This window comes from Petaurus breviceps, unplaced genomic scaffold (genome assembly GCF_028583685.1).
Source record: "Petaurus breviceps papuanus isolate PSGF00001 unplaced genomic scaffold, PetGlider_PUasm1.0 186, whole genome shotgun sequence".
NCBI lineage: Eukaryota > Metazoa > Chordata > Mammalia > Diprotodontia > Petauridae > Petaurus > Petaurus breviceps.
Genome location: NW_027185798.1, coordinates 32,963,316 through 32,979,275, shown reverse-complemented (window position 1 = coordinate 32,979,275; position 15,960 = coordinate 32,963,316). Strand labels below are relative to the sequence as shown.

Genomic DNA, 15,960 nt, shown 5'->3' with positions numbered 1-15,960 from the left:
TAAAAGTATCCTACAGGCAGTAGGAGGGGGAAAGTGCTACAAAAGGGGGGGAGGGGTTAGTAGGGAGGGAAGAAGTAAGGGGGAAGGGGAGGAAAAGGGAGGGGGGCTTATAAGGGAATACTGAGGGAGGAGGTGGTCAAAACAAAAACTATTAAGAAGGGGAAGGGAGAAGGGGAGAAAAAATATAAGCATTAACAGGGGAGGGAATAGGATGGAGGGAAAGAAACAGATAATAATCATAACTATAAATGTGAATAGAATGAACTCTCCCATAAAATGGAGGTGGATAGACGAATGGATTAAAAATCATAATCCTACAATATGCTGTTTACTAGAAACACATCTGAAACAGAAGGATACACACAGGGTAAAGGTAAAAGGCTGGAGTAAAATGTAACATGCCTCAGCTAAAGTAAAAAAAAAAAAGCAGGGGTAGCAATCCTTATCTCAGATAAAGCAAAAGCAAAAATTGATCTAATTAAATGAGATAAGGAAGGAGACTATATCCTGCTAAAAGGCACCATTGAGAATGAAGCAATATCATTACTTAACATATATGCACCAAGTGGTATAGCATCCAATTTCCTAGAGGAGAAGGTAAAGGAATTAGAGGAAGAAATAGATAGCAAAACTATACTAGTGGGAGACCTTAATCTCCCCCTCTCTGAACTTGATAAATCCAACCTCAAAATAAACAAGAAAAAAGTTAAGGAGGGGAATAGAATTTTAGAGAGGGTAGGTATGATACATCTCTGGAGAAAACTGAATGGGGATAAAAAGGAATATACTTTCTTCTCAGAGGTTCATGGCACATACTCAAAAATCGATCATGTTCTAGGGCATAAAAACCTCACAATTCTGTGCAGTAAGGCAGAAATATTAAATGCATTCTTCTCAGATCGTGATGCAATAAAAATTATATGCAATAAAGGACCATGGAAAGATAGACTAAAAACTAATTGGAAATTAAACAATTTAATCCTAAAGAATGAGTGGGCCAAACAAGATATTATAGAAACAATCAGTAATTTAACTCAAGAGAATGATAATAATGAGACAACATACCAAAATTAGTAGGATGCATTAAAAACAGTTCTTAGGGGAAGTTTTATATCCCTGAGTGTATACATGATTAAATTAGAGAAAAGGGAGGTCAATGAATTGGGCATGCAACTGAAAAACCTAGAAAAAGAACAAATTCAAAATCCCCAATTAAATACTAAATTAAAAATATTGAAAACCAAAGGAGGGATTAATAAAATTGAAATTAAGAAAACTATTGAATTAATAAATAAAACTAAGAGCTGGTTTCATGAAAAAAAAACCATAAAATTGATAGACCCTTAGTCAATATGATGAAAAAAAGAAAGAAGAAAACCAAATTATGAGTATCGAAAATGAAAAGGGTGAATCTACCTCCAATGAAGAGGAAATCAAAACAATGATTAGGAATTATTTTTCCCAATTGTATGCACATAAATTTGACAATCTTAGGGAAATGGATGAATATTTACAAAAATACAAGTTGCCCAGATTAACTGAAGAGGAAGTAAATTACTTAAATAACCCCATCTCAGAAAAAGAAATTGAGCAAGCCATCAGTCAACTCCTAGGAAAAAAACTCCAGGGCCAGATGCATTTACTAGTGAATTCTATGAAATATTTAAAGAACAATTGATTCCAATACTCTACAAACTATTTGGGAAAATTAGTGAAGAAGGAGTCCTACCAAATTCTTTTTATGACACAAATATGATACTGATGTCTAAATCAGGAAGAGATAAAACAGAGAAAGAAAATTATAGACCAATCTCCCTCATGAATATAGATGCAAAAATTCTAAATAAAATATTAGCAAAAAGACTACAGCAACTTTTCTCGAGAATAATACACGTTGATCAGGTAGAATTTATTCCAGGAATGCAAGGATGGTTTAATATTAGGAAAACCATCAGTATAATTGATCATATCAACAATAAAACTAGCAGAAACCACATGATTATCTCAATAGATGCAGAAAAGGCTTTTGACAAAATACAACATCCATTCCTATTAAAAACACTAGAAAGTATAGGAATAAATGGAGCCTTCCTTAAAATAATAGGTAGCATCTATTTAAAACCATCAGCAAATATTATATGTAATGGGGATAAGCTAGAAGCATTTCTAATAAGATCAGGGGTGAAACAAGGGTGTCCACTATCACCCCTCTTATTCAATCTGGTTCTAGAAATGTTAGCAGTAGCAATTAGAGAAGAAAAAGAAATCAAAGGAATCAAATTAGGCAAAGAAGAGACCAAGCTATCACTCTTTGCAGATGATGTGATGATATACTTAGAGAATCCTACGGAATCAAGTAAAAAACTACTTGAGACAATAAATAAATTTGGCAAAATTACAGGATATAAAATAAACCCAAATAAATCCTCGGCATTCCTATATATTTCCATTGAAATTCAACAGCAAGAGATAGAAAGAGAAATCCCATTTAAAGTTACTGCAGACATTATAAAATATTTGGGAATCTACCTGCCAAAACAAACCCAGGACCTACATGATCACAACTACAAAACACTCTTCACACAAATTAAGTCAGATCTAACTAATTGGGAAAATATCAATTGCTCATGGCTGGGTTGAGCTAATATAATAAAAATGACAATTTTACCTAAATTAAATTATATATTTAGTGCCATGCCAATCAATTTACCAAAAAACTACTTTATAGAGCTAGAAAAAATAGTAACAAAATTCATTTGGAAGAATAAATGATCCAGAATATCAAGGGAATTAATGAAAAAAAATGCTAAGGAAGGTAGACTAGCTATACCAGATTTCAATCTGTATTATAAAGCAGCAGTCATCAAAACTACTTGGCACTGGCTGAGGAATAGAGTAGTGGATCAATGGAATAGATTAAGCACACGAGATTCAGCCATCAATGACTATAGTAATCTATTGTTTGATAAACCCAAAGACCCCAGTTTTGGGGATAAGAACTCACTATTTGACAAAAACTGCTGGGAAAACTAGAATATAGTGTGGCAGAAACTGGGCATAGACTATTACCTAACACCATATATTAAAATCAAGTCTAAAAGGGTGCATGATCTAGGTATAAAGGTTGATACTGTAAGCAGTCTCCTAAAACAAGGAATAGTTTACCTGTCAGACTTGTGGAGAGGGAAAGACTTTATGACTAAACAAGAATTAGAGAGTATTATAAAATGCAAAATATATAATTTTGATTACATTAAATTGAAAAGCTTCTGTACAAACAAAGCCAATGTAACCAAGATTAAGAGGGAGGTGGGAAATTGGGAAAGAATTTTTACAACCTATGTCTCTGATAAAGGACTCATTTCTAAAATATACAGAGAATTGAGCCAATCTATAAGAATACAAGTTATTCCCCAATTGATAAATGGTCAAAGGATATGAACAGGCAGTTTTCAGAGAAAGAAATTAAAGATATCTATAAGCACATGAAGAAATGCTCTAAATCACTATTGATTAGAGAAATGCAAATCAAAACAACTCTGAGGTACCACATCTCACCAGTCAGATTGGCTAAGATGACAAAACAGGAAAATGACAAATGCTGGAGAGGATGTGGACAAATTGGAACACTAACACATTGCTGGTGGAGTTGTGATCTGATCCAACCATTCTGGAAAGCAATCTGGAATTATGCCCAAAGCCTATAAATAATTTCATACCCTTTGACTCAGCAATACCACTTCTAGGGTTGTATCCCAAAGAGATCATAGAAGTGGGAAAAAGACCCATATGTACAAAAATATTTATAGCAGCTCTTTTTGTGGTAGCAAAGAATTGGAAATTAAGGGGGTACCCATCAATTGGGGAATGGCTGAACAAGTTGTGATATATGCATGTTATGGAATACTATTGTGCAATAAGAAATGAGGAGCAGATGGACTTCATATTTACCTGGAGAAGCTTACACGAACTGATGCTGAGTGAGAAGAGTAGAGCCAGGAGGAATATGTACACAATTACAGACACAACGTATGTGTGACGACCAACTTTGATAAACTGGACTCTTCTCAGCAATTCAGGGTTATAAGTCAAACCCAAAAGACTCATGATGGAGAGAGATGTTTACATCCAGAGAAAGAACTGCAATTGAACCCAGATTGAAGCACACTACCTGCCCTTTTTCCTTTTCTTGTTTGGTTTTGTTTCCTCTTTCCCATTCTTCATTCCATCTGTTACAATCCTTCTTTATAACCTGACTAATGCCTAATGTGAAAGTATTTGCAGATACTATACTTGATTGTATGCCGCCATGGGGGCGGGGGGAGGTAGGAAGGAAGAGAAAATTTGAAACTCAAGGAATTGTAGTAATGAGTCTTGTAAACTAAAAGTAAACAAATTAATAAAGACCAAAAAACAAATGAACTGGAGAAGAAAAAAAATTTAATGAGGCAGAGCTGTGAAAAGTAAGACTCACTCTCTCCTCCAGAATCATTCAGAGTCCAGTGGCAAGACAAGTCAAGACACAGTGCAGTGGGAGACGTCGGTCTTTTGAAGCTCAGGTCTTTCCCAGGTCTCAGTTCCTCTAATCCATTTAGCAATTAAGAACTAGGTAGGAATTGAGACAAAGATGTCCTAGTTTGCCATCACAAAATTATCAGTCTGAAAGGGGAAGACACAGAGAGCTCCAGGCCGGATCAGAAAACTATTGCTATTTACACTCACTTTGAGCCATCAAAACCCAAAGAATGAGCAAGAGAGGCTTGGGCTGAAGCCTATTATTGGCTGATCAACTGGCCTGTGTGCCTTGGGTTTACAAGCATAGTCAAATAGCTACATTTGAATCACAATGGGCTTTTTCAAAGCCTGTTTTTTTTCGGAGCTCTATTTCAAGAAATCATAAACGAAAACTCCATGAACAAAGAGTTAATTGTCCCAGCTTTTTGAAAAAATAATGATAAGTAAATGAGGGGATCTAGCCCCCAAATTCCAAGATACCTTGTGAAGTACAAATGATCAAAAATTATAGTCCTTTGGACAAAGCACCAACACATAAGGGTATGACTCCCCACATGGACAGAAAAGGAGGAGGAGGAGGAGAAAGAAGAAAGAGGAAGAAATAGAAAAGTTCTTGATAGGTCACATTGCTCAGGTACAAAGGGGGAAGTGTGTGTGAGTCAGGAAGAACTGAGTTCAGATCTGGCCTCAGACACTCACTAGCTCTGTGACCCTGGACAAGTCACTTAACCTTGTTTGCTTCAGCTTCCTCATTTGTAAAATGAGCTAGAGAAGAAAAAGACAGACCACTCCATTATCTTTGCCAAGAAAACCCCCAAATGGGCTCATGAAGAGTCAGACATGACTGAAAAACAAAATTGTGTGTATGTGTACACATATGTCCATTACCTACTGATGGTGTGTGTCATACTTTTGAGTGGATAAACTGTACTTTACTTGCCTTTCTGTATCCTGTGCTGCCTTATTTAGTCAGTAGCTAACAAGGACCCTGAAAATTCTATTGATACCAAAACTGTTGAAACCTAGATGTAAGTTATATTCTGAGTTTCCTGATAGAAATTCTGAGGATACCAAAGATTGAATGCCATCTGTGTAAATATAGAACTTGAAATACTGGGGTGTAAAAGACAGATTCTAGCATAAGGAATGGTGTTGGGTTTACAGTCAGGAAAACCAGCATTTGAATGATTCACATTCAAATACTGCTTCCTGCACTTGCTAACTGAGTGAGCCCCAGCAAATTACTTAGCCCCTCTGAACCCCAGTATGTTCATCTATAATATGGTGACAATAATAGCACCCACCTCACAGTCATTGTGAGGAGCAAATGAAATAATGTAAATAAAATGCTTTGCAAGCTTTGAAGTATTAATAGGAACAATTCTCATTTTAAAAATTGGGGCTAATACATAGAAAAGTGAGTTTGAAGAGATCATCATGGTTAGAATTGTTTCATATCCCAGTTATTATATAGGATGTCCTCTATTCCAACATATCTTGCCATTTGGGGATATTTCACAGACCTGTTGTAAAAAAAAAAGGCATTTTATAAACTTTAAGGCACCATGTAAATGTGAGTTTTCAACTAGTAGTATTATTTACTAATAATCTGGCTGAATTCAAATATGAAACCATTGTCCCATCCCATCCTTGTGTCTCCAGTAAGAATATCCTCCAAAGTAAAATCAGAGATTCCTAATCTTCCTTTGATTTTGTTGAGATCAGGGAACCATAAAATGTTGAAGATATAGGGTTAGGGGTGCTGGAGACCCCAAAATACCAACACTGGGTCCTGCCGAATGAATTCGACTGAAGTCTTCTCTCAGCCAAAGAAAAGCAAATTTTATTAAAGGTATTAATGGTATTACCCACCATAATGGGTAGACTCTTAAGAAGGCTCGGTATCGGTGATGACGCTTGATTGGACAAGTGGGCCAGAATCATCTGACACAGACTGAGTCTATGCTAGATAATTCTCTGGCTTTTCTTTTCATGGAAGCAAGATGAGGTCTTATATACAGAAAGGTTGTGGGAGGAATCTAGGGGTGGTCTAGAGGAGGAGTTTGGGGACGGTCTTCAGGAGGAGTCAAATGAGATCAGACTCCAACAATGAGAGATTAAGGGTGGGAAGTAACTGGAGGCTACCGGGAGATGAGAGACAGTGGAGGGCTAGGCTAGTTTAAAGGTGTATAGATATTTTGGGAGGATCTAGGGTGGGAGCTAACTGGACAAAGGAGGGCTAGGCTAGTAGCAGAGATTTGGGCAGCTATAAAGAACGGCTTATGGCCTCAGGGCAAATGCCTAATCTGATGGGAAGACTCTAGGAGAGTTCAAGGGAGCTCCCAGCGCCAGTACCTCATCATTTTGATAGCCATGATTGAAACCAGAGAGGTCAGAAAAGAGTGGCAGAACCATATCACTTTCCATTCAAACTAAACCATAAAAGAGGTTATGATCTCCTGATCACAAATTAATTCTACTAAATTAATAAAGACTACTTTGTTGTTTTTATTAACTACAAAAGAGAATGCAAAGAGAAAAGTTTACATTCTAATGAGGGAAACAACACATATGCAAAGAATGGGGTGAATGTATCCCAAGGTTGACATAGGGTTAGCATGGTATAGTAGAAACCTAGATTTCAGAAGGCATTCAGATTCCCAATGATGGGGTACAGGCTCTGGGAAACCCCTTGAACTCTGATTTAATCTTCCCATTTGATAAGGTTTGCCTGAGACCGTAAGCCTTTCATTATAGCTAGACCCAAATCTCTTACTCTTACTAGCCTAGCCCTCCATTATCCTGCAACTTCCCACCCTTGATCCCATCAAAATATCTATACCCAAATATGTTACCCTTAAACTAACCCTCCACTGTCTGTCATCTCAGGGTAGTCTTCAGCTATTTTCCACCCTTAATCTCTCATTACTGGAGTCTGATCTCATTTGACTCCTCCTCAAGACCCTCCCCAAACTCCTCCTCTAGACCGCCACTACATCCCTCCCACAATCTATATATAAGCCCCATCTTGCCTCCATTAAGGGCCTGAGAATGATCTAGCACAGACTCATTCTGTGTCAAATGATTCTGGCCTGCTTGCCCAGTACAAGCATCGAAGATATCTAGACTCCCCATTATGGCAAATCCTTAATAAACTTTGCTTTACTTTGACTAAGAGAAGACTTGAGTCAAATTCATTGGGCAGGACCTGGCAAGTTGGTATTTTGGGGTCTTAATCACCCCTAGCCTAAACCTTAAACCTCTCAGCTCACCATCACCAGCATCACCATCTCAGCTCATACTTACTAGCTGTGTGACCAGGGACATTCACTTAATATCTCTGAGCCTCTTTTTCCTCAACTATCTATAAAATGGGTAAGAAAACAATTTATAAACAGCACAACATAAATGAGCTAAGATTATTAATTATTTTGCCTTGTGCTTGTTTAAGGAGAAGTAAAAGGAGTCAAAACTCTAGAGGGAAGATAGATGGTGTCTTGAAATAAGCCCTGATCTGGGAATCAGACCTGAATTCTAGTCCTATCTCCAAACTAAGGCAGTTGTGGAAGTTTACATTTCACTTTGCAAAGCCTCAGTTCTCTGATGCCTAAGAGATTAAATCTCTGTCCCTTCCAAACATAATCTTGTGATAATTATATTTAGTCTTCTTATTAGGAGAATGTGAGCATTATTATGCTTTATTTTTTTCTTTTCCCAACATAATCAGGGGATTTCCCATCATGACCTACAACTTTATGGGGTTAGAGGTACCTTTAAAAAGTCAAGGTAGTCCAGAATTGGCAAGCTCGAGACCAAGTTCCTTAGTTCTCTAATTCCTATCTTTCCTATGCTGTGCCTCAGTTCCCTGATTAGTGATTACAAATCTGGTTAAAGGGACTTAATACCACTAATTCTTCCCACTAACAGGTGCAATTTGGAAGAGCTACCTGATCACTGATTCATTCATTTGAACCCCTGATATATACAAATACATATACATACATACACATGTATATTTACACACACATATATACATGTGTGTGCAAGGTGATGTTCTTGGTATGAATATAGGATTTTATAGCACTGCCTATTCAATATCTCTAATTAATGAATTGAGTATTAGACTGTTTGCTAAGGAGAGGATGCAGGCAAACAGTGCAATCGAATACACTGTAATCGTCCCTATTCCTCGATTCCTCGCTGTCCCAGCTCTCCCACCCAGCCTCTGTTAACTACAGGCCTACAGGTTCAATAGAAGCTCGGAGGAGGGGAAGAAACTACAACTCCCATGAACGCTCGGGAAGCTGGCAACGCGGCATGTCGGGAGTTGTAGCCGCACCCTCGCCTGCTCTCTAGGTAATGCGGGGATAAGGACCCAATTTCCCGGCATGCCTCGCGAAGCCGAGACTCCAATTCCCGGTGCGTCCACTGCAAAAGTAACAACTGAGTGGACGTCACGAAGCCGGGAGTGGCGGAAGCGACCGACCTCTAGGGACCGGTAGAAAGCGGGGTGCCGGCCGGGCGGGCTCAGACATCACCCTGAAGTACGTGCACCCCCAACCCTTCCCTCTGTATTGTTCCCCACCCCCAGCCGCCATTAGAATGTAGAAAATATCAAAAAATAGAATGTTTGGCTTGTGTACCCAGCGCTTAGCTTAGCCATGCACGTAGTAAGCGCTTAATTAGTACATAATTCATTCACTCGTTCAGTCAGGCTTTCAGTCCGCAGCTGCAGCAGCTTCCCCCTCTTCAGAGCAAGCACCTCCTGCCTGGCACCCTCCTCCCATACTTCCGCCCCCCCCCCCCCCCCCCCCCCCCACACCCCCCCCTCCTCGCACCCCCCTCCCCCCCCCCCGCCCCCCCCCCCCAGCCTCCAGTGCTCACTCCATTCTAGGCGTCCCTCCCTGCCCACCCCGAGCTTTTTGTAGCCTTCTTCCCCGACGTCACAGAAGGACGGGGTGGGATCTCCCTACTCCTACCTCCCTGCTGGGTGCAGTTTGGGTGGGCTTCCAGAAGGAGGGGGCTTGGGTGCTTGGATTGGGGGATGGGGCAGGGGTGAAGACAGGGTTTGCATGGGAGGGTCCCAAAGTCTCAGTTGTCCTTTTCTTCCTCCCTACCTCTCCCCTTCCCCCATCCTTCCTGTAGCTGATGCTGAGTGCACTGCGAGTCCGACTTCTAGCTCCCCAGGCCTTGTCCGGCTGCGTCCATCTATCCGGTGGCTGCGTAAAGAGGGCGGGAATGGAGGGTCCTGTGGAAGCAGCGATAAGAGCAAAGCTGGAGCAGGCTCTGAGTCCGGAGGTGCTGGAGCTTCGTAATGAGAGCAGTGGCCACGCGGTGCCCCCCGGGAGCGAGACCCATTTCCGTGTGGCTGTGGTGAGCTCCCGCTTCGAAGGGCTAAGCTCCCTGCAGCGCCACCGATTGGTCCATGCCGCCCTGGCCGAAGAACTGGCAGGGCCTGTCCATGCGCTGGCCATCCAAGCTCGGACCCCTGCCCAATGGAGAGATAACCCCAAACTAGACATCAGCCCCACCTGCCTGGGTGGGAGTAAGAAAGACCTCCGAAGTGTCTCCTGAAACCTTGGAGAGGATAGGAGAACACGTGTATTCTAGATTTGTGGGAGGAAGAAAGGGACTGACCTTGATTGGGGCCTGCCCTCCCAAAATAAAAATGTGGTTGTGTCTGACAGTGTCTTTGTGATTGTGAAACTTGAGCTGAGAAAGGAGAGTCAGGTGTCCCACAGTGCAGGCCCACTAAGGACAGTTGAGTGGGACCTTATTCCTGTAGCTCAGAGAGGGGACTCAAACTCTGGTTGAGCCTTTGATTGATTCATGTGAACCCCTGCTACATGTAAACTGATAGCAAGGAAGGATGGCCAGGGTTGATATAGAAATAAAGGCGACAAAGTATTTGACATACAGATTTCAAACCTCATAATAACCCTGTAAAGTAGGCACACTGTACATTATACCCATTTTACAGACAGAACAGGTTCACAGAAGTAAAATGACTGAGTACTAGGTATAGGAGACCGTGTCAAGTCAACAAACATTTAAGTGCCTGTTCTGCTCCAGTCACTGGCAACTAGGATAGAGCAGTGAACCTGCAGTGAGGACGATCTAAGTTTCAATCTCTGTGACCTTGGGCAAGTCACTTAATTTCTGTCTTGTTAAGTTTCCTTAACTGCAAAATAGAGATAGTACCCTCCTCTCAGAGTGAATGTGAGGATTAAATGGGATGATATTTGTAAGGCACTTCGAGCAGTGCCCGGCACACAGTAGGCATGATATAAATGCTAATTATTATCACTTTGCTAAATGCTGGGTGTAGAAAGAAAGGCCAAAAATAGTCCTTGTCCTCAGGGAGATCACAAGCTAATGGGAGAAATAGCATGCAAATTACTATGTACAAATAAGATACAGGCAGGAAAAAGGAGATAATTTCAGAGGCAAGAGACTAACATTAAGGAGGACTGAGAAAGATTGCTTACAGAAGGTAGGATTTTAGTTGAGACTTCAAAGGCGCTAGGAGGTGAGGAGGGAGAGTATTCCAGACACGGGGAGACAGCAGGTAAAAATGCAAGGAATCTAGAAATGGGTGTCTTGTTGAAAGAATAGCAAGGAAGCCAGGGTCACAGGGTTGAAGGGGTATGGGGTAGAAGGCTGGAAAGGTAGGGACCAGCTTATGAATGGCTTTAAAAGGCAATCAGAATTTTATACTTGGTCCTGAATGCAATAGGGAAGCAGTGGAGTTTATTAAATACGGTGGTATCATGGTCAGAGCCTTATTTAAGGAGCATCACTGTCCTAATTGTGGCACAGGTGAAAGGAGGCAGGAAGGCCTGTTTGCTCCCTATTGCAGATATGGAGGCCTGCACCAGGGTGGGTCACGTGCAAGAGGAATAGAGGAAAGATATTGCGGAGGTAGAATCAACAACACTTAACAGACAGATTGCACGTATGTTGTAAGAGTAAAAAGTTGCTGACACCATCCTGAATGATGAGGGGGAAAGATCAACGAATGAGTCATATTGAGTTTAAAATGTCTATTGGAATATCCAGTTCAAGATATTTAATAGATGATTAGGGATTTGAAAATGCAGATCAGAAGACTGGAGATCAGGGAAATTAGAGAGATAAACCTGGGAATAATATACATAGAAGGAGCAGATGAAATCACTAAGGGAAAATAGTATAGGGGGAGTAGAAAAGAGGACCCAGGACAGTCTTGGGGGATACCCATGGTTAGCAGGTGCAACCTGGATGAAGGTCCAGCAAAGGAAGCCAAGAAAGATTAGTTAAACAGATGGGAGGAGAGAATTAGCATTACAAAAATCCTTGAGAAGGTGACTGATAGTGTTAAAGACTGCTGAGATAAAATTGGGTGAAGATTGATAAGAAGCCATTAGATCTCACAATTAAGAGATCATTGGTAACTTTGGAGAGAGCAGTTTGATTTGAAAGATGCATGTGAAGTCAGACTATAAGAATATTTTTTGAATTAAATTTTGTTTATTTTTAGTTTAGATCATTCATTTCCAAAAGATTGTGAGTTACAAATTTTCTCCCCATTTTTCCCCTACCCACCACCCCAAAACAGTGATCCCACTGAATACCCTATCCCCTAGTCTGCTCTCTCCCATATCTTCCCCCATCCCCCCTTCAACTTTCTAGTAGGGCAAGATCTCTATGCCCCGGTGCCTGTATATCTTACTTCCCAGTTACATGTAAAATAATAATTATATATATATATATATATATATATGTATGTATGTATGTATGTATGTATATATATATGAATTAAACATTTGATTTTGAAACTTTGAATTCCAGATTATTTCCCTTCCTCCCTCATCACCCACCTTTACTGAGAAGATAAGCAATTCAATATAAGTTGTACATGTGTAGCTATGCAAAACATTTCAATAGTGGATATGTTGTGAAAGGCTGATTATATTTCCCTCCATCCTATCTCACCCCCCACTTGTTGTATTCTCTACTTTGATCCTGTCCCTTTTCAAAAGTGTGTACTTCCAACATCCATCCACCGAAGCCTGCCCTCCCTTCCATCATCCCCCCTCGAATCCCCTTCCCACCTACTCTCCTGTAGGGTGAGATACCCTATTTGGTGTGTATGTCATTCCCTCCCTAAGCCAAATTCAATGAGAATAAGGTTAACTCATTCCCTTTTGCCTTCCTATTCTTCCCCTCCATTGTAACAGTTTTCCCTTGCCTCTTCTATATGAGATAATTTACCCCATTCTATCTCTCCCCATCTCCTCTCATTATATTCCTCTCTCACCTCTTAATTTCACCTTTTAAGTATCATCCCTTCCTGTTCAATTGGTCCTGTGCCCTCTGTCTATGTATACCTGTATACATATACACACTGACACATGTATTCATAGGCCCATATACCCTCCTATATAGACAAATATATGTATGTATACACACACACACACGCAGACACACACATATATACATTTCTATTCCCTTCAACTATTCTCATACTGAGAAAAGTTTCATAAGTTAACAATTATCATTTATCCATGTAGGAATGTAAATAGTTCAACTTTGACAAGTTCCTTATGATTTCTTTTCTCTGTTTACTTTATCATACTTCTCTTGCTTCTTGTATCTGAATGTCACATTTTCTATTCAACTCTAGTTTTTTCATCAAAAGTACTTGAAAGGCCTCTATTCCATTAAATGACAACATTTTCCCCTGAAACATGATACTCAGTTTTGCTGGGTAGGTGATTCTTGGTTTTAATCCCAGCTCCTTTGACATCTAGAATATCATATTCCAAGCCCTTCAATCTCTCAGTGTAGAAGCTGCCAGATCCTGTGTTATCCTAATTGTGTTTCCACAATATTCAAATTGTTTTCTTCCTGGCTGCTTGTAATATTTTCTCCTTGATCTGGGAACTCCGGAACCTGGCTATAATATTCCTTGGAGTTTTCTTTTTGGGATCTTTTTCAGGAGGTGATTGGTGGATTCTTTCAACCTCCATTTTGCCCTCTAGTTCTAAAACATCAGGGCAATTTTCCTTGACAATTTCTTGAAGGATGATTTCTAGGTTCTTTTTTTGATCATGGCTTTTAGGTAGTTCAATAATTTTTTAATTTTCTCTCCTGGATCTATTTTCCAGGTCAATGGTTTTTCCCAATGAGATATTTCACATTGCCTTCTATTCTTTCATTTGTTTGAATCTGTTTAATGGTATCTTGATTTCTCATAAAGTCACTAGCTACCATTTGCTCCATTCTAATTCTGAAGGAATGATTCTCTTCAGTGAGCTTTTGAGATTCTTTTTCCAACTGGCAAATTTGGCTTTTTAAGGCATTTTTCTCCTCATTGGCTTTTTGAGCCTCTTTTGCCATTTGAGTTAGTCTATTTTTAAGGTGTTATTTTCTTCAGTCAAGTTGTTGACTCTCATTTCATAATTTTCTTGCATTGTTCTCATTTCTCTTGCCAATTTTTCCTCCACTTCTCTTATTTAGTTTTCAAAATCCTTCTTAAACTCCTCTATGGCCTGTAACCAGATCATATTTTTCTTGGAAGCTTTTGGTGCAGAAGTTCTGACTTCATTTTCTTCTTCCTTTTCCATGCTTTGATCCTTTTTGTCCCCAAAATAGGAGTGTAAAGTTGGATTGCTGTGCTTGCTTTACTTCCTTTCCTTGCTCATGTTGCCACTCAATTATTTGACTTTTGAGCTTTTTGCTCAGTAGAATTCTGCTACCAGAGAGGGGAGCTTTGTCCCAAACTGCTGGGGTTTTCTCAGCTGCTGGAGCTATTAGTTGGCTGCCCTCTCTGAAGCCTCCACATGCTCTGGCAAACTGGTCATGCAACCCATGACCTCCACCCTAGTCCTGCAATCCATATCCAAGCAGGTTAAAACAAGAGTGATTACCCCTCAGACTGGTTGCTTGGTCCCCCTACAGTCTGCAGGCCAGGAGCTCAGAAGCAGCCAAGTGGCAGTAACTAGACAGCCACCACACCTCAGCAGCTTTTTGCCCTGAGAGGAAAGGCCAGACCACACTCCCAAACTCCCAAGTCCCAAAGTCCATACTGCACTGACCTTTCACTTTGTCCTTAGCATCAATGGGTTAATAATTCTGGAAACCACCACAGCTGCTGGTGATCTGAAGTCCCTCCTGGCCAGCGGCTGGTTGTGGCTGCTAAACCTCTGGCTCTCAGGGGGCTGGGCTCAGCTCCCAGAGCTCTGCACTGGCCCCTTCCTGCTGGCCTGCTAGGCAGTCTTCAGTGAGAGGTTAGCTTCTCTCTGTCATTTTGTGGGTTCTGTAGCTCCAAAGTTTGTTTAAAGTCATTTTTCACATGAATTGGAGGAGTTGGAAGCGGAAGCCGCACGGGAGTCCTGTTTCTACTCCATAATCTTGGCTCTGCCCCCCTCCCCCCAGAATATAAGAATATTAAGAGAGTGAGAGGAAAGAAAATAAAGATACTGATTGTGGCTGACCTTCTCAGAGAAGGTTTAGCCACAATGAGACATGGGGCAATAGAGAGGCTGAAAAATCATTTGAGGATTTTTTGAGGATGCAGGAGATATGGACATGTTGTAGGCAAGGAAAGAAGCAGTCAGTAGATGGGGAGAACTTGAAGATAAATTAAAGAGGGGATGATAATCAGGAACAATCTTCTGGAGAAGATAAGATGGAATGAGATCATTTGTATATGTAAAGAGGCTGCCTTAGTAAGGACCAGGGGCAAGATTTAAACCCAGACCAGATCCGGTGTCTTCACCACACTGCAGATTTCATCTTCTAGAAGTTTAAAACTTAGTTGGGGGAGACAAGGCATGGTATAGGATATGGTGGAAAGAGGACTAAATTTGCAATAGGAGGACCAGGATTCAAATCCCAGAGCTTCAACTTAACTGCCTTGGTGACCTTGGACAAATGATGTGATACCTCAGGTTTCCAAGTCATTAAAAATGATTAGGATGAATGGGGGGGGGGGGGAGTCTAAAGGCCCTTCCTGTTCTGAATCTTATAAGATCCTTTGACATGGTGTAATGGAAATGTAAATTTAAAGATCTTCCCTTCCCCTAGGCTAAAGTGCACCTGGAGCCTGGGGTAGGAGGCTTGTTTTTCAGTAGATACTTTTTGACTGGCCAGTGGGTCCAAAAGGTTGTTACATTCTCTGAGCCAGGAGAAGGCTATATAAGCCCTGATGTGAGGCTTTGCTTTGGGGCTCACTTTGAGAAGTGCTCTGTGATTTGATCAGATGGGACTCTGGGAAGCCATTGTTGAGAGCCCCCTGGCTTTGAAAAACCCAGATGTTGATTTGGTATGGATGTAATTGTTGGACAGTTTGGAAATCTGTCTACTTGATCTGTTTCTCTGTCTTGATGATTCTGTCTATATACTCTGAAGTTCGGGTTGCTGACCTTTTTCCCCTGAACTAGGTAAACGATACATGTTTGA

General features: G+C 40.6%; 1 protein-coding gene and 1 long non-coding RNA gene across 2 annotated transcripts; one reads left to right on the top strand and one right to left on the bottom strand.

The window, feature by feature from the left end:
• Positions 1-5,874: 5,874 nt before the first annotated feature.
• LOC138162725 (uncharacterized) lies at positions 5,875-9,768 on the bottom strand. Its single transcript, XR_011168699.1, has 2 exons — positions 9,633-9,768; positions 5,875-6,038 (listed from the first exon to the last, which is right to left on the bottom strand). It is a non-coding gene; the product is annotated as an uncharacterized lncRNA (long non-coding RNA).
• BOLA1 (bolA family member 1) lies at positions 8,868-10,199 on the top strand. The gene is made up of 2 exons (XM_069090131.1): positions 8,868-9,059; positions 9,661-10,199. The coding sequence occupies exon 2, from the start codon at positions 9,664-9,666 to the stop codon at positions 10,087-10,089; it is 426 nt and encodes a 141-aa protein (XP_068946232.1). The 5' UTR covers positions 8,868-9,059; positions 9,661-9,663; the 3' UTR covers positions 10,090-10,199.
• The last annotated feature ends 5,761 nt before the right edge of the window (positions 10,200-15,960 follow it).